Source organism: Melospiza georgiana, chromosome 1, assembly GCF_028018845.1.
Source record: "Melospiza georgiana isolate bMelGeo1 chromosome 1, bMelGeo1.pri, whole genome shotgun sequence".
NCBI classification, from domain to species: domain Eukaryota; kingdom Metazoa; phylum Chordata; class Aves; order Passeriformes; family Passerellidae; genus Melospiza; species Melospiza georgiana.
This window is the reverse complement of record NC_080430.1, coordinates 25,125,607-25,146,818: the sequence shown is the minus strand read 5'-3', so window position 1 is coordinate 25,146,818 and position 21,212 is coordinate 25,125,607. Positions and strand designations below refer to the sequence as shown.

At 36.8% G+C, this 21,212-nt stretch overlaps 1 protein-coding gene across 5 annotated transcripts in view; it reads left to right on the top strand.

Moving 5' to 3' along the window:
* SGCE (sarcoglycan epsilon) overlaps nucleotides 1-21,015 on the top strand; it is a 32,853-nt gene extending 11,838 nt beyond the window's left edge. For 2 of the 5 annotated variants that reach the window (XM_058026180.1, XM_058026214.1), the window contains 11 exons: nucleotides 442-564; nucleotides 3,179-3,336; nucleotides 6,011-6,083; nucleotides 6,901-7,099; nucleotides 8,749-8,911; nucleotides 12,107-12,318; nucleotides 13,071-13,097; nucleotides 13,790-13,978; nucleotides 15,578-15,621; nucleotides 16,445-16,479; nucleotides 18,166-19,210. In XM_058026180.1, the coding sequence (XP_057882163.1) occupies nucleotides 442-564; nucleotides 3,179-3,336; nucleotides 6,011-6,083; nucleotides 6,901-7,099; nucleotides 8,749-8,911; nucleotides 12,107-12,318; nucleotides 13,071-13,097; nucleotides 13,790-13,978; nucleotides 15,578-15,621; nucleotides 16,445-16,479; nucleotides 18,166-18,216 (1,274 nt within the window). In that variant the 3' untranslated portion in view covers nucleotides 18,217-19,210. Of the gene's footprint in view, nucleotides 1-441; nucleotides 565-3,178; nucleotides 3,337-6,010; nucleotides 6,084-6,900; nucleotides 7,100-8,748; nucleotides 8,912-12,106; nucleotides 12,319-13,070; nucleotides 13,098-13,789; nucleotides 13,979-15,577; nucleotides 15,622-16,444; nucleotides 16,480-18,165; nucleotides 19,211-19,506 lie in introns of those variants that run through there. The other 3 variants (XM_058026188.1, XM_058026198.1, XM_058026206.1) reach the window with 3 other exon arrangements.
* The last annotated feature ends 197 nt before the right edge of the window (nucleotides 21,016-21,212 follow it).

The following is a 21,212-nucleotide window of genomic DNA, read 5'->3' as shown; positions in this document are numbered from 1 at the left end:
GGGGAATGACGACTGTTGATTGGTAAGGTTCCCGTGTTGCTTTCTCAATGTAAAATATCAGGAGAACATGATTGTGTAACTCATTTAATGTACTTTTATTAACGTAATATTAAAAATAAACCAACTATAAAATTACAATAGCCTTCCTCATTTTTTTAAATTACTATAGAAATAAAGAGCTCAAACAAATTTTGAAATCTTGACATAGGCAGATTTGTTTCTTGCAGTCTTGGAAATGATCCCGTTGGGCAAAGAGAGGGTTTGCTCTGTGTTCTGTTCTTAAATCTATGTAACCTTTTAAAAATCTTATTAACAGGTGCCTAATATTTGTTGCTCTCCTTCTCCCAGATGCCTGCATTGCTGTTGAAATGCATGAAGTTACCTAGAGCATGTCTCATTTTTGCCTTTTTTCTGTCTCTTATCTCTCCTTCTGCTTTTCAGTGTACACAATTCTGTCTAAGGTGCACTCTGATCGGAATGTATACCCTTCTGCTGGAGTTCTGTTTGTTCATGTTTTGGAGAGAGAGTACTTTAAGGGGGAATTTCCTCCTTACCCAAAGCCCGGTATGAGATGCTAAGATCTTCCATATTATATGCAGATACAGAAAAAATATTGTTATAAAAAGTTGAAGTCTTATTTAGCAAACCTTGTGGTTCAACATGTAAGGTTTTAGTTTCTACTGAAATATCTTAAAATGAAGTAAAATATGTAGTCCTGCACTTCTAAAATATTCTAGTTTGTGATTGTTTGGGAAAAAATGCATATAATTGTATATTGTGAAAAAATGTACTTAATTTGGGAAGGTGTAGCAACCCATTATATATATATATGATATTAAGAAGTGTTTCATTGCTTTTGCATTAAATATGAAATTGTGGAAATTGACGTCTGTTAAAAATGCTATTTATCTGGTTACTGTTTGAGACATAGTATGTATCAGGCTATATGAAGGAGCAATTTGAAAGCATATAGTAAATGTAAGACAAAATAGAAGATTAAATCAAATATGAGATTTCATAATACTGTTTTCTTTAATTTTTAAAAATAGTCCTTGGTCTTCAGCCTTCTTCCTATATTTAGAAACAGTTTAATTTTAATAAGCAGATTGGTTTTAGAGAAGGAGCTGTGATTTCCTAAGTATGGTTTTGCCATACACTAAAGCTAAAAGGCTGGTTGCCACAGGTTAGAATATGTGTGAGCAGTCTGGTAGGGGTGGGAAGAGAGAGTGCATTCAGCCGCACATGCTTATCAACAATGAAAAGGAATAACTGTATCCAGTTTATATAAATATTACTATTTTCCTGTAACAGGACAATAGGAAAAACCTATGCACAGTGCTTACATAATTAAAGCCTGTTTCACTAATAAACTTCTGAATTTATTTGGGAGTGCTGTTACTAAGACTCACTTTAAAGAAAAAATAAGCTTCTGTTAGCATTGGTTAAATTTTGAGTAAACATGAGTAAACCCAAATGTTTTTAAAACTTCATCTCTTTGTAAAATGGGTGTTTTTCCTGACATAGATACCTGGGTCTTAATTTATGCCGTGGTGACTGGCAGAGTGAAGTTTGCCTCTGTTCCAGTTTTCTCTCCCTTTTGGCACATAGGTGGAAGGAGCTTGGAAGTTTTACTAATGATGGCTTGTCTTACAGGTGCAGCCTCTTGACATTCATGTGATTCCAAGGCAATAGGAATCTGGTTTCAGATCCTTTGAAATTGCTGTTCCCACAGACAATTGTGATTATGTCAGAAATTCACTGTGAGGTCAGGTGTTGTCATGGTACTCTTATTTTTGTCTGCTGAGCTGGATCATTGTCATGGCCTACCTTGACAAAGGAAGGGCAAACCAGAATGTGTCACAGGTTGCTTTCAGAATTTTCCTCAAATCATTTTTGAGGTGGTGCTGGGAATTTGTTTAGAGCAGGGTGCTGGTAATGCCAGGTTGTGGGTTCAAGCTGTACGTGCCATTCACTTAAGAGTTGGACTCCATGATCCTTGTGGGTCCCTTCCAACTCAGAATATTCTGTAATTCTGAATCTGTGATTCTGACTGCAATAGATTAGATTACTGGAATGTCCTGAGAGAATTGTGAGGGTAGTTGTGTTAGACCAAGTACTGGTTTGGTCTGGTTCTGGTTCATTTTACTCAACCAGATGTGGAAATGTGTACCTGGAGACTGGGTAACACATCTCAGTCTCTCTGTCCCTCTCTGGAGGAGATGAGAGCTGTTCATTCTTCACTGGGCTTGGTTTCTGCTTTCTGGGCCAGCCTGGCTGGTATCTCCTTTCATCACCTGTCCTATGATGCTGTTGCCCTCTCAGAGGTGAGTTGGAGTGCAGGGCAGAGGTGTCTGTACAGGCTCAGAATGGATTTGACTTGAGTTCTGTGCCTCAGCTGGACACTGCCTTGGTGGTGAGGATTTGGTAGTGTTCAGGCCTGATCTCATTTACAAAAGATAAAATAAGTAAAATCCAGAAGTAAAATCCAGACTTATAAGAGTATAAATAAGAACCACAAGAACCAATGTACTGGTTTGACTTGAGGGGCTTTTACAGATGGACCACTGTACTTATTAGCCATCAGTGGCTCCAGTTCACAGGAATGTCTGATCCTTTTTTGAATTAATTTGTTCTCTAAATTAAAATGATTGCCAGGCTGTGGGTGCCAAAGACCTGTGTGTGTATCCTAATGCTAACAGAAGCTTTCAGGCATTATTGATTACGGAGTACTCTCTCCAGTATATTGAGTACCTGGATCCATCATTAAAAACATCAATAAAAGTAAGTTGGGAGGGGAAATTAAAGGACTGAAACTTTTGTGCTTTTGTCTGTAAGGAGGTTAGATGCTTCAATTTGAGGTGGAACTGGACTCTAAAAACCAGACCCACTAGTTACTGAACATAAGCATCCAGTTAGCCAAAACTCTAGGAAGCACCTGCACATTTATATCTGCAGTTGGTTACACTTTCCAGGTATGAATTTCTTAATACCTAGAAGTGCTAAGTAATAGTTCACTTATTTCTGATATGGTAAAGGTTAGCAATTTTTTTTTATTTTTTTCTTCTTAGAAAGGTTCAGAAAACAAGTGAAAGCAGAATATGACGTCCTAGTTGAAAAATTAAAATCAAAGCATTTAACATTTTCCTGTAAATATTCTAATATAATTTCTCTTATCTAGGTGAAATAAGTAATGATCCTATAACGTTCAATACCAATTTAATGGGTTACCCTGACAGACCTGGATGGCTGCGCTATATCCAAAGGACACCGTACAGTGATGGAGTGCTCTATGGCTCACCAACTGTGGAGAACGTGGGCAAGCCAACCATCATTGAGGTACTTGCTTTCAAAAGTTCAAAAATACATATTTTGGTTTAGAGTGTAAGGTTCAGAACTGTCAACAATTTCCTCCTTGTTTTTTAAGAGTTAATTGCTATTTCATATTCCAGTTTTATTCAAAATACAGAGCAAAAAGAAACTTAATCGTAACTTTGTAACATTCAACCTAAATGGGTTGAATGGGTCAGACTATTCCCCACTAGATGAAAGTGTTCAGTCAATAAGCAGTTGTGGGTGGTTTTGCCTTTTAGTTTTTGTTTGCTTGATGGGAGTTTTTGGTTTGATTGTTTTGGGGTTTTTTCAATTATTATTCATCAAATGTCTCCCTGTTCATTATTAATATTTATTGATTTTTATTTTATTTTATTTAACACTTTTATGAATTTAATTCATATGAGTGTAACAATGACAAAAGTGTATTTTTGAGAGTTAGCTATTCAAATATTTTAAAGCACTAATTATTCATTGAGCAGCAATTCAAAAGGGAAAAGGGACAATATTTTCTACCATGTATTTCATAGACAGCAGACTGAGTCAGGCACTGTCACAGTGTTAAGAAATCTGCACAATAACTTGCTCCAGCCATTTTGCTGCTTCAGCAGTATATTTGTCTTAAACCCTTGATGAGTGGTTTTTTTTTCTAAATTGCATTTGATGTAGTTTTTCTTCCTCAAGAATGATAGCTCTGAATATTAAATTATACTTCAGATAGTTTCACCCATGTTTAATTTTGTACCCATGATTCTGTTTTGATTTCAGCAGGACTAATACCATCTGAGAACTGGTCATGTGCAGAAGTTCTTGCAGGCTTTACTTAGTTTTATTTAGAGGAAACCATTATTTGAAATTGCCAGTTTTTAAATGGCATGTGCTTTTAGATTCTATCATCTTTATCAAGACCTCCATTCTAAGCATGACCCCAAGCCAAATTTGAAGTAAATCTTGTCTAGCATACAAATTAATTCCTTGCAGTTCAGTCTTAGATGTGGCTTTTGAATTAATTTTGTGGTGTGTGACGTGGGCAGATGGCATTTGATCCTCTTTCTAGTGCCCTCTGAGAGGATTGATTGCATATTCCTGGCCTGAATAGAACTTCCATCATGTTATAATTCCTGAGGGGATGTCATGGGGAGCTCACTTAACTGGAGGAGACCTCATGATGAGGAGAGCCTAGCATTATGCACAGCACTGCAGTAGAGCAGGTAACATCCTGAGCTCAAGCTCCTTTGAAAGCTGTGCAAGGACAGTTTGTGTCTGAATGAATATTCAGGACAAGGCAATCTCTGCCACGCCGGCCTGTGGTGTGTGGGCCATGCTGGAGTGCAGGCTCACAGTGGCTGCTGCCCTGCTCCTGTACAGAGCTTTGATTTTCTGGGTATTGGTGGTTCAGCTGGTGTTGAAGAAACCCTTTGAAAAATTAGCAGAATTAGAGCTAGTGAAATCTCAAATTTATTTTCTGTTAATTTTATAATGAAATTGTAACATTAAATGAGATCTGATTGTGTTGGGTAAGCTTTTCTCTCTCCACTTAAACAAACCTGCAGTAGATACTCCACAGCATTTTCCCTTTTCATTCAAATCCTTTAAAAGAAGTGCAACATCTGTTACTTTTTTTTATTTATTAGCCAGTGTCACAATAGTTTGTGGTTCTGTTTGCTGAGAAGCAACATAGTTCTGTCACTATTGTCACTCCTCTGCCTCTCCTTTGCTCTTGAAATGAGCGAATGAAGGCTAAAATTAGAAAGAAAATTAGTTTTTTTCCGTTTATTTCATGAAATATTTATCACCTTGCAGGGATAAAAAAGGTAGAGAAGATAATACATAATTATACTGATAGCCAGCCTTGTTCTGTATTTCTTATGAATGATCACTTAATGGTAGTACAGCCTTGGAGTAGAGTCACCACTGAGAAGTAACCACTTGCATGCATTTCAGGTATCCTAAACATTTTAACTTTTAGATTGGTATCCTTGCTTATTTTATTCATGAAGGTGTATGTTTCAAAAGATTAGAGTCACAAATTTTGCATCTACCTTCTAGTTTTCACTTCCCCTACATTTACAGGTTCTAGGACAGGATTTTTTTTAAAACTACTTCTATTTAAGCATTATTTTGAATCCATTCGTGGAGTGAGACTTCACTGGGGCCAGAGCTAAAACTAAATAGCAGTCCCAAAGATGAGAATTCCTGGCATCACAACACTTTTTTCTTCAAAAAAACCTCTCCATGTAGTTTATTTCCTAGGAGCTATCAATGAATTTAATGTTACAGTGTTGATGGAGGTGGGGATTGGAGGCTGCTTGGGGAAATGGAGAAACCAATCTGTCCTTGTGGTAGTTCTTAAAGATAACAGAAGAGAAAGAATACACATGTATGGCAGACCACTTCTATCAGGACCAAAATATATTATTTTCACATATTCATTAATTTTATTTGAGTCTAGACTGGCCAAGAAAATTCCAATATCCTGACATGAGGGTAGTACTGCAATAAATAATTTGACCTTACCTTTAAATTTTATGTTAGTGAATGAATATTCGTATGTTTCAAAATGAGGAGGCAAAGTACTTAAAAACTGATAAGTATTTCTAAGTTACCAATTTAACTTTCACTGATGTTTCATTTATATAATTCTCATTTTTGCATTGTTTTGTAATCTTTTTCACTCTAGATCACTGCATATAACAGGCGTACCTTTGAAACAGCCAGACACAATTTGATCATTAATATAATGTCAGCAGAAGGTATGTACAGAATATAGCTGATTGTATTTTTAACTGAATCAGCAAAACCCTCTTATGGGCTCCTGCTTTTGAAGATAAACACTGTAAAATAGTTGTCTGGTATTCAAACTAAACATAGAGGCACAGGGGAGAAGTAAGAGAACTTTTCCTGCTTTAATTCATTTTGATTTTTTGATTCAGGTTATTTCTGTCATTCAGGACTGTTTTTTTTCACTCACAGTAAAATGTTTGCATCTTTGTTTTTCATTAAAGTTCTGATTCCAATTTCCCTTGTCTTTTCAAAGAGACCTTACATGAAGGATTTCACTCTTTTTCTGTTGTTTAATTTTCTTAGTTCTATGTGTACCTTATGCAATGAACACTTATGTAGGCAGAGTCAGAAAACAGCAGTTTATGGCATATATGGATATTTGGACCGTAAAATTAGTTCTCTTTGTCACATTTACATTCTGCAGTGTCATGAGCTGGAATCCATTGTTGCTGCGGATTGGTTTTGACCCCCAAATTAGCAGGAACGTAGTTATATCTGTTTAATGAAGTTTTAGCAACTGAGACTCTTTTCCTCTAGTCTGCTTCTTCCCTGTTGTTTTATAAATAACTGAAGGTTTTCAGCTCAAGTAGCAGCTAATGGTACTCTCTATTGAATTTAACATAATCACAGTAGGTTCAAAATTGGCAAATTCAAACACAAGATTTTTGGGAAGGTGAATCAATCTTAAGTAGTATTACATTAATCATTACTCCAGATATTTTGAAGATTTTTTTTTGGATTTATGGAGCCTTTGTTTAATGCAATACTCTTTTTCATCACGGGTAGATTTTCCTTTACCGTATCAAGCGGAATTCTTCATAAGGAACATGAATGTAGAAGAAATGCTGGCAAGTGAAGTTCTGGGGGACTTCCTTGGAGCAGTGAAAAATGTGTGGCAGCCAGAACGCTTGAATGCCATAAACATTACTTCAGCCCTTGACAGGGGAGGGAGAGTTCCACTTCCCATTAATGACATGAAGGAGGGGTAAGCATATGTCAGTATGATGGTTTTGCTTCACTTTTTTGTTTGTTACTCAGAAGCCAAATATTTTTTCAAGTTTTCTAGATACTTTGCAACTGCTGTTTTATGTTTTAGAATTAGATATGAAAAGTTTACTCATGTTTTGAGCCCCAGTTAGGAATTTATTGTGTTAGATACCACTATGACAGGGCACAGTTCCTATATATGGATGTTATAATCCAAGGAATACTAATGAATTCCATTAATTATAAATGAGTTGGTAGTAAATATGGTTTTTTTGTAATCCCAGTTTTACTTCTGAGTAGTCACTTGGCATGCTTTTCAAGCTTTTAACCTTTCCCAATTCATTAAACTCAAAATTTTGAAGGAAGTTATGATAGAGCAGAGACACTTCAATTTCTGAGAGCAGTTTGCATGTAACAGTGTAATTTTTAGCTGGTCTCACTAAGTGAGTTAGTTATTCTAGGTGTAGCGATTCAAGAGCACTGTTGACTTTCTTCTGAAAGTCGTAAGGTGTCTGGGGAGCTCAGGTTACTGAGTGCAAACTGCTGGAATGGACTGGTTCCAGTTGTGATTTGGAACCATAAATACTGTTCTGAACAGTAAGGATTCAGTTTTTTCAAATATGGTTCTGAAGGTGCTTTTCCCTGATGAAAATGAAGATGCTGGTTATTTTTAGATAATTTTAGATATTTTGGAGTTAAATAGTATCTAAGAAGGGGATGAAGGTTCAAAATACAAGATGTGTGCAGAAAATACTGGCTTTTTCAGAGCCCTTTGTATCTCTGAAGTTTTTGAGCATATTGAAAGATGTAAAGTGACTTCTGTACTAGCCAGAGTAATAGCAGAGTCACTTAATACAAATGGCTACACTTCAAATATTTAGTTAGATAATGCCTACTGTAACAAGTGGCAACTGGGACTTAATTTCTGTTTCAGAATCCATTGGTACATTATAACCTGGTGCAGCAGGCTGTATTTTATAGCAGTGTTCCATATACCTGAATATGACAATGAATAATACAATCAGTGCAGTAGCTCTTATTTTAGGTATGGTAATGCTAAAGCAAGTATTAGGTTTGCCTTCAGCTTTCAGTGTTCTGAAGCAAATTTTCTTGGCCATGCATAGCTACAGTATGGAATGTTTCAGAAGCAGCTGGGGGTTAGCATGTTCAGATCTATATTAGGTTTAGCAGTAACTAGTCATTGTGAGTTTCTTTTGAAAGCATGGGAAGAAACTCTCTAAAAAGTCTATGATGAGTAAGATTAAAGATTTCCTTAAAACAAAATGATGTATTTTAATACAATTTTCAAAAATAGTGCTGATTTACTTACATGAGGAAGCCACACTTGAAGCTCTTTGACTTCATAGAAATTGGCACAGCTGATGGTATTGAAACATTTACATTAACAAGCAAACCAGAACATGTTGTAATAAGCTGCTAGGAAAGTTGTTTTGATTTCAGTCTGTTACTTGTATGCTTAAAGAGATAAAAGTATACAGTGAAGGAAAATTATTTTAGAAAGTAATTTCAATCTTTAAATAACAGCTGAATGTTACTATATACAGCAATAATATTTGGAAGAGTCATCATTGTCCTTTGGGGATTTGTGAGACATCCTGCTGGTCTGTCACTCATCTCTCTCTGCAGTGTGTATGTGATGGTTGGGGCAGATGTTCCTTTCTCTTCGTGTTTACGAGAAGTGGAAAACCCACAGAATCAGCTGAGGTGCAGTCAAGAAATGGAGCCTGTAATAACCTGTGATAAAAAATTTCGTACTCAATTCCATATTGACTGGTGTAAAATCTCTCTGGTGAGTTACTTTATTATTGCATAAAAGTGATGTTTGTAGAAGTACAGGTAGGAGTTTTGCCAGTCTGGTCAGACAACGTTGCCAATTCCACTTCATTGTGACTGATATTTTTTCCACCTAGCAGACACTCTTAAGATTGTGGAAGGATTTTGATATGTAGGCTAAACTCTGTTAGAGTTGAGCCCCAGTGAAACCACTGTATTTGTTCTCACTAGCAGTGAATTCTATAAATGGCCAGAGAACTCCAGGGCTTAAAAAAGTAAAAGTAATGAGAGGTGTAATTCATTCATTCAGAATGCTGCTAGTTACACTTCTCTAAAAAGTGTGTGCATACATACATGTTTTCTCAGATTCTGATTCTACACTGGCCAATTAATACTATGCTGTTAAAAAACTATTTCTGAAAAATGTCTAAAACATATTTTATGTTAAAAATTAAATAGAAAATGAATGAAAGTAATGCTGACTACTTAAATAATAAATAGGAATATTCTTCTCAGTCAAATGCAAGAAAAAAGATAACCAAACACTAGACTATTTGCCATGAAAGGAGAATAATTCCCAGAGAGGCTTTTTGAGGTTGTTTGGTTTTTAATTCCTGAAAGGAAAATCAAGAAATAATACAGTATTGGAAGATAATGTTGCAGATAAATCTGAACAATGATGGTGAAGGTATATAAAATAAACTTAGATGGTTGTTGAGCTGCTTCAGACATTACCCAGGAGGAAGCTGAAAGGGAGATATTAAGCACTGGATGGAAAAAAAACTTACTGAGTATAATGAAAGATATTCATACACAAAATTGATTGGGTAACTTCCAGTCTTTTCTACCTATACACTATAAATTAGGAAAGGTTCTAGAAGGTTGGCAAATACTTGTTTCAAAAGAATACCCAGATTATTTGCTTTTTATTGGCTTTGTGTTGAGAAAATTTAAAAGGCCCATGTGTACACAGTACTACTTACCAGAACCTGAAAAACAGCAGAAGGCAGCTGGTCTTTGGCAAGAACAAACTATGTCAAGTCTTCAATTTTCTTCTACAAGGAAGAAGTAGAACCAAGGTAGAGCAGCAAATGTCATTCCTTCTTGGTAAGGTTTTTTGATACTGTCTCACAAGCAAGCTCAGGAACATGGCCTAGGTGAAGCTAGGAAGAGCTGGTTGGTAGCCATGATCATAGCAGAATTAATAATAATTCCTGACCTATTCCTCATTAATACCTGGATGATGGAATGTGCTTAATTAGATTTGTAGTTCCCCATGAAAGTGAAAGGGTGTGCAGGTGCATTGAAGGACAGAAGGGTCTTGAGAAATTGGAGAAACAGTCTTAGAAAAAAGGATGAATTTTAAAATAAGGAGCAGAGGGATTGTGCACTAATGCAAGAACAGTCAGCTGTGCCCGTGGAGAAGGAAAAGAAGCTGGTTAGGAGTACTTCTTCAGAAAAAAATGCCTGATAGTGGCAGTGGCTGCTCATAAACTAATCAGGAAGCAGCATTGTCACGCTGGTTTGAGAGAAGCAGAGATCACCCTGGGATGTGTAACAGGAACAGGCTTTCAGAGAAGTGTTATTTTCTGCAGCAGCTATAACACAACCTTCTGGAATTCAGCACTTGTTCTGGCTGTGTGCCACAGTAACTGAATTTAAACTGTCTTAGGGGTGTTTACTGTTGCCAGCAGCATTTCTGCTGGAACCTGCTGCATCAGAGGGAAAAGGGAGCCAAGCTTCCCTCTATTTAATCAGTCTGCTTTTCACAAGGCAAGCTGAGAGACAGGAATTCTCCCCAGATCTATGGGCTGGGAGGCAGTTGAGCTCTGTTTCCCATATCCACAGTTTAAAGGACTGATAGAAAACAGAGCCATCATATTATCATCCTGCCACTGTTGATGAGGTGGTGTTGGCAGTTAGCCCCCAGTCAAAGAGTGGATTTAAGTTTGGGGTTCCCACATTCTGCAGGGATGGGCAATGTAATAAATGCTCCACTTGAAGCTGCTCTCTGACAGCTTGTTCTCACACTGTGTATGGACTCCTGTCAGTCACATCAATAAATACATATTTTTGTTGCATTGTTAGGGTTTGAGATTCAGCTAAGCAGCCAGGTGGAACTCAGTGTACCTAACACAGAAGATACTCTGGAATTAATGAGCAGAGAATACATCAGTTTTTGTTAAACAAGCACTTACATGTATGTGTGTGTGTGTGTGTGTGTGTGTGTGTGTGCACATTTGAGGCTCAGCAGGATTTCTGGAATTTCATAAAAATCTCTTCACCCATTGCCTAAGCTGTAATACAGCATTTTATGACTTGAAGTGTAAATGATAAAGAAGTGACCATCATTTTCAAGATTTCTCAATGAATAGTCAGACAAAAGGTCAAGCATGTAAGCAAATATATTTTATTTGTATTAATGATCTGGAGATTAATGATCTTAAAGCTAGCACTGATAAAATTTGACAGTAACATGTAATGAAGATTACAAAAGAAATGGATGCAGAAAATTAAGTCCTCTGGGAATGGCAGTCAAAAGCGATAGGAAATTTAGCAGCAAAACAGATTTGTATTTCTGGGATCCTTGGGTACAGACACACACACAAAAATTGTGGCCAGGAATTCAGCTTTTGGAGGCTAATTGAATTTGTGTGAGGGAGACAATGAGCTGTCCTTGAAACGGCTCAGTTGATGGCTGTTGATTTTTGAGCACTGGATGTAAAGTGTGATATGAAGGAGAAGGAGGAGGAAGAACACTCTAGCCATGTGACTTTTCACTTTTGCCACCATTATACAAGAGAGGACAGTATTGTAATTTAGGAAGACTAGTAAGAAATGGATTAATTAATCAAAAAGAAATCAGAATCAGTTAATTAGTTTGCACTAAAGAGGTTTACCAAATCTTCACTCAAATACTGTTTGTGTGAGATATGCCTAAAATAATCTGTAAAAGACATTGTATCTCTGCTAGGCACAAAAGAGAATAGTAATATTGTAACATTACATATCACACTGGTCAGAAGCTTCATAAAATGTAGGCTTCTATTATTTTAAAAAAAGTGGTTGGATTAAATTGTCTGGAATTTGTAAAGTAAGTAATATGGATCTTTTTAGATTCTAGTTAGTTAAATACCTGCCTGTTTTTACTTTATGTTACTTTGTTATTTAATAGTCTTTTTTTCTTCTCCTTTTTTTTCCTGGGTATTAGGTTGACAATACAAAGCAAGTTTCCACCTTTCAGGAAGTGGTTCGTGGAGAGGGAATATTACCTGATGGTGGAGAATACAAGCCACCTTCTGATACACTGAAAAGCAGAGACTATTACTCGGATTTCCTAATTACCCTGGCAGTGCCCTCGGCAATAGCACTGGTGCTGTTTCTAATACTTGCCTACATCATGTGCTGCCGACGGGAAGGAGTGTGAGTACTGGAACATTCTAATAAGTAACTCTTGATTTTTCTAAGATTATAATGCATAGAAGGTTATTTGTTAGAATATCTCCATTCAGTTCATTATAAACATTTAATACAGGCCCAAAGGTATCTGCTTGTAATACTGAACTATTTGACACTTAAGCACATGCACTGATTTCCAAGCAAGTGGATGTAGGGCCTTCAGTTGTTCTAGAAAGGGTTAAAATACTCAAATTATGCACAAAACTCCCCAAAATCTCCACAAGTGCACAGCTCTCCAAAATGCCTCCAGCAAATAAAATAGTAATAAAGGATCATTGCTTCAGGAGAATATTAAGTAATTTCTAAAATGCTAACTTTCATAATATAAACCTGGTTAAGGGAATTAACTGTATTTAGACATATTATCAAAGAAAAACACATAAAAGGAAAGCAGCAAGTAACGTGATTTCTGCCATTTCTTACACAAACTACAACTTCATTTTGTCACAGAATTTCTTTTAGCCAGAAGCTTGTTCTTTAACCTGCATTTTTCATTTCCCTGTGTGTGTGTCTGTGTGTGTCTGTCACCACTATCACATCTCTCTACGTGCGTCCATCAAGGCCTCATCATAAACCCCGTTGCAAATGCTGCCAAGTTGCGTTTAGCAATAACCTTGTCAGCATTTCTACATCATGTACTGTTTTCATCATCAGATAGATTAATGTTCCAACTATCAATGCTATTATTTAATTCATAAATTTTGTTTTGTTTTTAGGGAAAAGAGAAACATGCAAACACCAGAGTAAGTGTCTTCTTTCCTGTTATTTTTCTTTTACCATTTAATTTTCATTCTCAGTAGCTTGCCATGCTTCATACATATGTGTCATAATCTTCTCTCATTCTCTCTAATTCATGGTTTAATTCATAAGTGTGAAAGCTGCTTTTAAATCAGTCTTGGCAAGGATAGAAGACCACAATAAAAAGGGTTTGAAATTAAAGACTGTAATCCAAAATAAAATAGTGCTGTTAGAATAAGTATATTAACATGCAATTAATACTCCTGGTTATTGGGCTTCCCAGCCTGTCTCTTAAAGGCAGTGAGCAGGAGAAGAAATAGCCTGGAAGGTATCCTGTGCCTATAATATGGAGTGTTTGAAAATTAATTTACAAGCTTTTATGAATCTACCACAGGAATCAGGAGTTAACTGAAATTAAAATGAAACCAAATTGCAGCAAATAAATGGAACATCAGCCACAAACTGCACAGTCTTGAATCCTATGAAAAATATCCATTCAGACAGAAAAATCTAATGGAATAATTACTGCCTTAAAAATTAAATAAATATTTATTAATTTAACTATGTGAAAGTTGTAATTGTAGTCTGTAGCATGCATCAAAGTCCTTGTACTTTAATAATAATAATTGCAAACTTCTCTCTGTTTTGATAAAGCACTTAAAGTATGTATTCACTATTTTATTTCCTTGTGACACAGCATCCAGCTGGTGCACCACAGTGCTATTCAGAAATCCACCAAAGAGCTCCGGGACATGTCCAAGAACAGGGAGATCGCGTGGCCGCTGTCCACGCTGCCCGTGTTCCACCCGGTGACGGGCGAGATCGTCCCGCCCCTGCACAGCGACACCTACGACAACACCAGCATGCCCCTGATGCAGACACAGCAGTAAGTGTGCACACTCAGCTCTGGCTCTTAATGCCCTGCAGGACCTCACTGCAGGTCCCTGTGCTTGTCCTCCGAAATGTGCTCTTTGTGGGAGGATTCAGTAATGGCTCTCCAGTTCAAGATTGCTCTGATGTTTGCATTTCCAGCAGGAAGAAAGGCCTTCTGTTAAAAGAATAAATGGCTGGCAAGAGGCTGCAGGATTGCAAGAGGCTTGGCATGGAACAGATAGATTTCTGCATGTTTTGGAGAAAAACTACTTTTGACAGAGGATTAAATTAAAACTGTTCTATTTTAGACACCCTTCGGGGTTCTGGTGTAAAACTAACCACCAAATCTGTGGTAATTTTATACCAGAAAATCCAGACTTTGTAAGTGGTTAGTCATGTACCTGTCACACATGGTTTGTGTTTGAAACCTTGACATTGAACAGAAGAACATACTCCATTACTCAGATAATTCAGGCTTGCCAAGAAAATTGCTCTCAGCTCTCTCCCGTTCCCATTGTTGTCACTCACTTTCCACGACAGAAACCAGAAAAATAATTAATTCCTGTTCCTTAGAGTTCATTTATCAGTAACTTAGTGAAACTAGTGAGGCAGACCAACGCTTGCACATGTTCTAAATCAGATAACTCCATAGAGCTGTAGCAAAGAAGCATTTCTGGAAAGGTTGGGTTGAGGTACTGAGCAGATCTGAGGCAGTGGTCAGGAGTGGCTGGCATTTTCCAGTGCTGTGCTGTAACACCAGCTCCTGCTGGTGCCTCCTCTGCTGGCAGGCCTGCATGGCCCCAGTGGCACTGGTGCTGGGCCAGCTCTAATTCAGCCCTAATTTACACATGCTTGTCCTAAATCCCCTTCACAATGTAGATCCATGCTGCAGGAGTGTTTTCTTCTCCCTGTCCCAGAAGCTAAATTCTCCAGAAAGGACAGCTGTATAAATTATTCCTTGTACAAGTGCTGCAAAGTGCCCTGCCCCATCTTTTACAGCTTCTTCTCTATTCAGAATGGCAGTTTTTATGACTGGGGTGCCAAATGCTATACCAAAAGCTTTCTTGAGTTGTACATAGGGTGTTTATCTGCTTCACCTAGATTGTACCTCCTAATTCCTTTCTGTAAAAACACCTCTATCTGATAGCTGTTAAAATGGACACTTAAGCAGGGCACAGAAATGCAACTTTGCCTTGATAAGTGAACTGGTCTGACACATAGAGGTGGCTGACCATTCATTCCACAGCCAGTAAGTACATTTCAATTGCTGTCACCTTTGCTGTATCCATGGCATATAGAATATTCACTTACAGAAACCAAACTTTGCTGAACTTTAGAAAGCCATGGTGACTCTTGTTGCCTCTGGCATTTCACCAAGTCTGAGCCTTTGAACATGGCTGACAAGTGAAATAATAAGAACTACTTTAGCACTGATTGTCTTTATTTCATGGTCATGGCTAACCTTTGGACATCTGTATTTGCATAGTGAAAATAGATTATTGCTTAATAAGCAAAAAAAAAAAAAAAAAAGAAGTGTAAATACTGAGTGTTCATCATAATACACTTCAGACTTTGTATAGAAGCATTAAAGATATTAAATGGTTTTTTATAGGAACCTGCCACATCAGACTCAGATTCCACAGCAGCAGAGTGCAGGTCAGTACTCAGAAAATACTGTAATTATTAAGTGACCAGTGTGCAGAAAACACTAGTCAAAATGTATACAGTCTGTGGACAGTGGAAATAATTTTCAAATAGAGTAAAGTATTACAGAATTGTCATTCTAGAATTTTTTTGATACATCAGTGAAAATTTTGGCATGGAATTGATTAAACAAGGAAGAAATGCTATGTTAGGATTCTGCATGAGAAGCTGAAATTTGGTTCAGCTAACTTAGAAACCTCATATAAAAAATTTTCTGTTACATGAAGCTGCAGCCAGATTCCCAAATGCAGTTACATGGTTCAGATTTTGACACTTGATAGTAAATGTAATTTTCTAATTCCCACCAATTTTAGTTAAGCTTTGAAGAAGGAGCTCTTTTCTGCAGTTACTAGACAAAGTGTTGATACTGGGGAATCTGTGGTGAGGCACGTCCATGCTTCTGTTTCCTCTGTTGTAGTCATCACATTTGTAACATTCTCACAAATGCTGGAGTACTGACTGAGGTCAGGAATGACCCATCAGACTGAGGCTGACTGTCCTCTCTACTTAGCATCTCAGGTTTGATAAAAACCTACAGCCATAGCCACGGGAGAGGGGGTAAAGACCACACAGGGAAAAAGTAGAGGCCAAGTGTAATTTTTAAATATTCAAAGAGATAGCAAAATCAAAACTCTAGAGATATTCATATGTTTTGAACATAATATGGGAACTACAGCTCCAAGCAGAAGATTTGTTTTAACTTAGGAGTTACATAAGCTACTCTTTCTTTTCATTGAAAATGCTTCTTCTTCATTACTGCTTTCGGGGATTAAAGGAGAATTTCGTATGACAACATTTCAAAGATTTGAGGCAAGTATATAATGGATGTTTCTCTCCATGTGGGTTTTGTTATGTGGAAATTAAAAACACAGGTATAAAAAGTCTGATAGCAGTTCTGGTAGCTTTGCCATTTGTGTTCTTCATTGTACATATGCTGGAAATAGTGGATGACTCTGGCAGTCAAACCCTTGATCCAGAGCCTCCAGCACTGGTTGGGGTGACATTTAGTACAGCTCACACTGTTTAGAAGGCAGAATCAAAGTGTTACACAAGTGCTGCTCTTCTGCTATGACTGTTTCATTTCAAGAATTCCAGTCTGCCTTGCAGCAAATAAGATGCAAAATCACCTGGTAATACTGTACAGTGACAGCACTGAGGCTTTTTTGCAAAGGTATGAAATACAAGCTAGCACAGGTCTGTCACTTTTGAGTAGCACTGAAAAACTGCCCTGAAATTAGATCTTAAAAATTCTCCTGTGTCTGTATTTTCTGCAGTACATTATTTCTGTAGAATACAACTGTTCTTTCATATTCATCACAGATGCTGCCTGTGACAAGCTCTCAGAAATCCGGGGGGGTGGATGGTGGGATGAATTTGGGACAGAGGGCGTTTCCTCCTCTTCCCTTGGTTTATAATGACACCTTGCTTTGTAGCTCAGGTGTGCAGGTGACCCTGCAAGCACTTCCATGACGTGATGGCATGTGTCTTTTGCAGCTTTTCTGAAAGGATATTCATAACTCCTGTTGCCAGAATGTTAGAATTTTAGAAAGTTATGATTTAAAACTAAATTCAGTCACTACTAAGAGTTTTTTAGTGGCGTGAGTACAAACTTAGCAATTGATTTTATTGATCTGCTCAAGTAAGAAATTTAGAGAAATAGAACACCTAAGACAAAAAACCTTTAGAATAAGGCATTAATAGTTAAATTTTCTTCTTTTCCTATAGAAAACTCACAGTAATATACTTGGGGAATTTAACATCCTGTCAGTCGCAGTTGTGAATAAGAAATTTCTATTTTAAAGCTTCAGTAGACCATATTTAGTAATTTGAAGAGCAGACCATGGATAATAACTGTTGTCCACTTCAGGAACTATTTGAATCCCCAGTAAGGAATAGTTTTATTTTAACCTTATATAAAAAGGCAGACTTAATAGCTGACATAATACTTGACTATTTCACAAAGTTAAACGTTAATTGGGAAAGAATTGTGCGAGATGTGACCACTCACATCTAATGTTTATTACAGTGATGAAAATTGCTACTGGTCTCCAGGATGAACAGATACATTAGGTTTTATAATTGTCTCTCTGTCAATAGGCAGAATTCACAAGGACTGTTTAAGGTGCTTGGATGAAAAAGCTTATAGGGTGTTCCTGTAGTATAAAAGACTAAGTACAGCGTGTACATCATGTACCTTTCTGCACGTGTACTTTTCTGTTTTGTGCCTCAGCTTCCCTATGAAGTCTGTTAGATCCCAACTAGAAAGACAAATTTTAGTTTAACAATCTTTTTCCAGCCCTCTCCCTTCCCATAATAAATCTTTGTCATGTATATGTTGTCTTTTGATCCAGGTTGTACTTGCAGTGTTTCTCCAATGTGGTTGTTGATAAAGGAATAATAAATACTATTTATGTGCTGTCCTCATAGTTGACAGTTCAGTACTGTTGAAGCATCATGTGCCAGTGATGGATTATATAAATTCTCATCTCTTTGCAGGTAAATGGTATTCCTGAGGAAAGAAAACTAACAGAAGCAATGAATTTGTAATCAAAGAAGGCAGCAAATTGTCTCACTTCCTTATTTGTTCTGGTTGATGCATGAGTTTTTCTGGTGTATATTGTGCATGCCCACAGTATTATGATGCTTTCAGTGCCAGGAGTACAATCACTTCCATATAACTGATGTACTGTATCCTTTTGTACTTTGGACATTTTTGACAATTTGTAAACACTGATAACTTTTTATATTTGTTACATTCAGGAAGTAATCTTTAATGTATATATATACATACATATGTTCATATATATATATATGTATGTGTATATATATATATGTATTAATAAATATCAAGCTTTATTCTGTCTTGTGATCTCTCCTGAAAGTTTTAACAGGGAAATGAAACCTTCAAAGGATTTCAGACTGTTAATGGGATGATATAATTGCCTAACATTTGCACAGGAAAAGAAGTAGTGTACAAGTGTACAAGCATGAAAACTTGTGCAACATGATGAGGCTCTGAAATAGTATTGCACATATATTAGGTATTAATTTTTTAGAGATTACCAAATATAATGAGCAAAGTTATTTTTTGAAAGTAAATAAAGAAATAGCCCCCCAGAGAAAATAACTAAAACTTTCCATGATAAAAATTGGGTTTCTCTTCTTTTAACAGATATTTATGCTATTTCAAAACTTGTAAGCAATAAAGCATTTAAAATCTGTCCATTCATTCACCTGGTTATGTTAGAAGAAACTGTTACAAGCTATTGAAGGCAAAAATTAATGTCTGCAAATAGCAAGGGTTTAATTTGGTACAGTAAACCTGGACTAACTCTTTAAAAACACTCTAAATTTTTTTGTGGTATTCACAATAAAGAGCCCCAGTGTTGTTTATTTTTTATATCCTCCACATTTTTTTCTTTTTGGAGCACAAACTGTTGTGGGAGAATTACTTATCCAGTAAACCAGGGCTAACATTTTCACATCCTAAAAAGGACTTAATTAAAGGCATACTTTGCTGGGAGGTGGTTTCTTTGAGAGGCATTTGTCCATGCAGCTGAAGCGTTTTATATATGGACTTTGCTAAAAGGATTTGAACTGGGGTTTCCATGTTTTTCAATAGACAACTATAATTCATCTACTGACACTTTTCACCAGCTTTTAAATGAATTTCTGATGCCTCTTTAAATCTTCAATTTAAGGACATTATACAGGACTTCAGAGTCTGCAGCTGTAACAGCTGACACCGAGAGTTTTTGGGGTTTTACCTCAAAGCATGGCATTGTTTTAAGCTGACACTTATGCTTTGTCTTTTTTCTGTAATATTTTCTCTTTCAGAAGCTGTATGCTCATCAGGACATTGCATTGTAAGCAGAAAACTGCGTCTGCTTTAAAGTGGCCAAGTGCTGGCTACATTTCCTTAGCTGAGGTTCCTGAAGTCTCTGCTAAGAGAAATTTGAGTAATTTTGGAATTTAAGACTGAGGATAAAAGGAATCTCTACAATGAGGTCATTTTGTAAAAAGACCAAAGTAGTTGCTCTTGGTTTTGTGGTTTTTGGTTTGTCTTTTGTTTTTCTCTTTTTACAGTTATGACCCAGTTCTGTCAAAACACAGAACCTTGATTTACATTAATTTTTAAGCATCAATGATGTGTTTGTGGGCTTGGACCTGAATGCAGGATTTCAGCAGATAGAACAAATCCTGAGCTGCTTTTTAGACTAATTTTGAGCACCAACTATGATCACTGTGGCAGCAAAGTAGATAAGCAGTGCTCAGTACGTGGTACTATATTGTCAAACCTTCAGTATCAGTTTACAGAGCTGTTCTGCACGCTCAGCACAGCCCACAGCACGTGGCAGCAAATCCTGCTGGTGGCTGTTAGACCAGGAGAGGTAGCTCAAGCTACAGGCATTCAAGCTGAGAAATTAAAGGCAGTTCCTGAAACAGGTGGAATAAAGAGCCATTCCTACTCACTTTTCGAGTGGCATCCATCATGCCTTCCTACCTCATCCAAAAGATACCAGGAAAGAGACTTCACCAGTAAATCAGCCTCCTCAGAGACACCCCCCTTCTTTCCAGCAGCTTGGATGGTTATCAATGAAAAGCAAATCTCAAAACTGCACACTGATGTTTATAGTAAATTAAACATTTTCATCTCTTACCCAAGCTGTAAAAAAAATTCAAGTACAATCAGCATTTGGCTTCTGTTACTTTATACTACTATTTTCAGATGTATCAGCTGTCAGGGTTTTGAAACCAAAATGAATGGAATGGATTTTAAATAATGATTTTTAATGCAATGTAAGATTAAAGTTTGTAAATAATTCTGGGTGTGGATTATAGTAATTTCTGATAACTCCAGGATGAAATGACAATCAATGTATCTACCAGCTGAGCTGCTCCCACCTTATTTGTATTAATGTAACAGTGTCAGTATATTTAAGGAAATAAATTGTTACATACATGCATAAAGAATTCCTTTGTAGCAGTGCAGGCTCCACCTATTTTGGAAAGAATCTAATGATGTAGGTCACTTGGGTATTAAGAATACCTGAACTATTTTATGATCGAAATCTTCATTTATCTGAGGTAAGTTTAATAACAAATTATTTATTTTTAATTATTAAAACAATTACTATGAAACATAGATTTATAAAGCTGGTTAAAGACACTTAATGGCTAAAGAATTAGGAATAATTTAGACAGTAAATTCACAGCCTCTTTTAACATTATATGATGGCAATATGAATGGATATTGTATTAAGTTGCAGCCAAATTAAACAGAAAGCCCTACACATCTCTTTGTACATACATGAAATGTATGATCTAATAAAGTGGAAAACACAAGTAGTGAAGTTGTTGCCTGATTATTTTACAAAAGGGTGCCTGAACAACATTGTTCCAGCTTTTAATATTCCAGCCACAATACTGCATGGTCAGGTCTGAGACCTGGGGCAGAGCTAATGGTGCAGGGTTTGTTTAACTCGGGACAATGCCTAAACAGATATCCTAACTGGACAGGAGGGAGAGGATTTGCCACACTT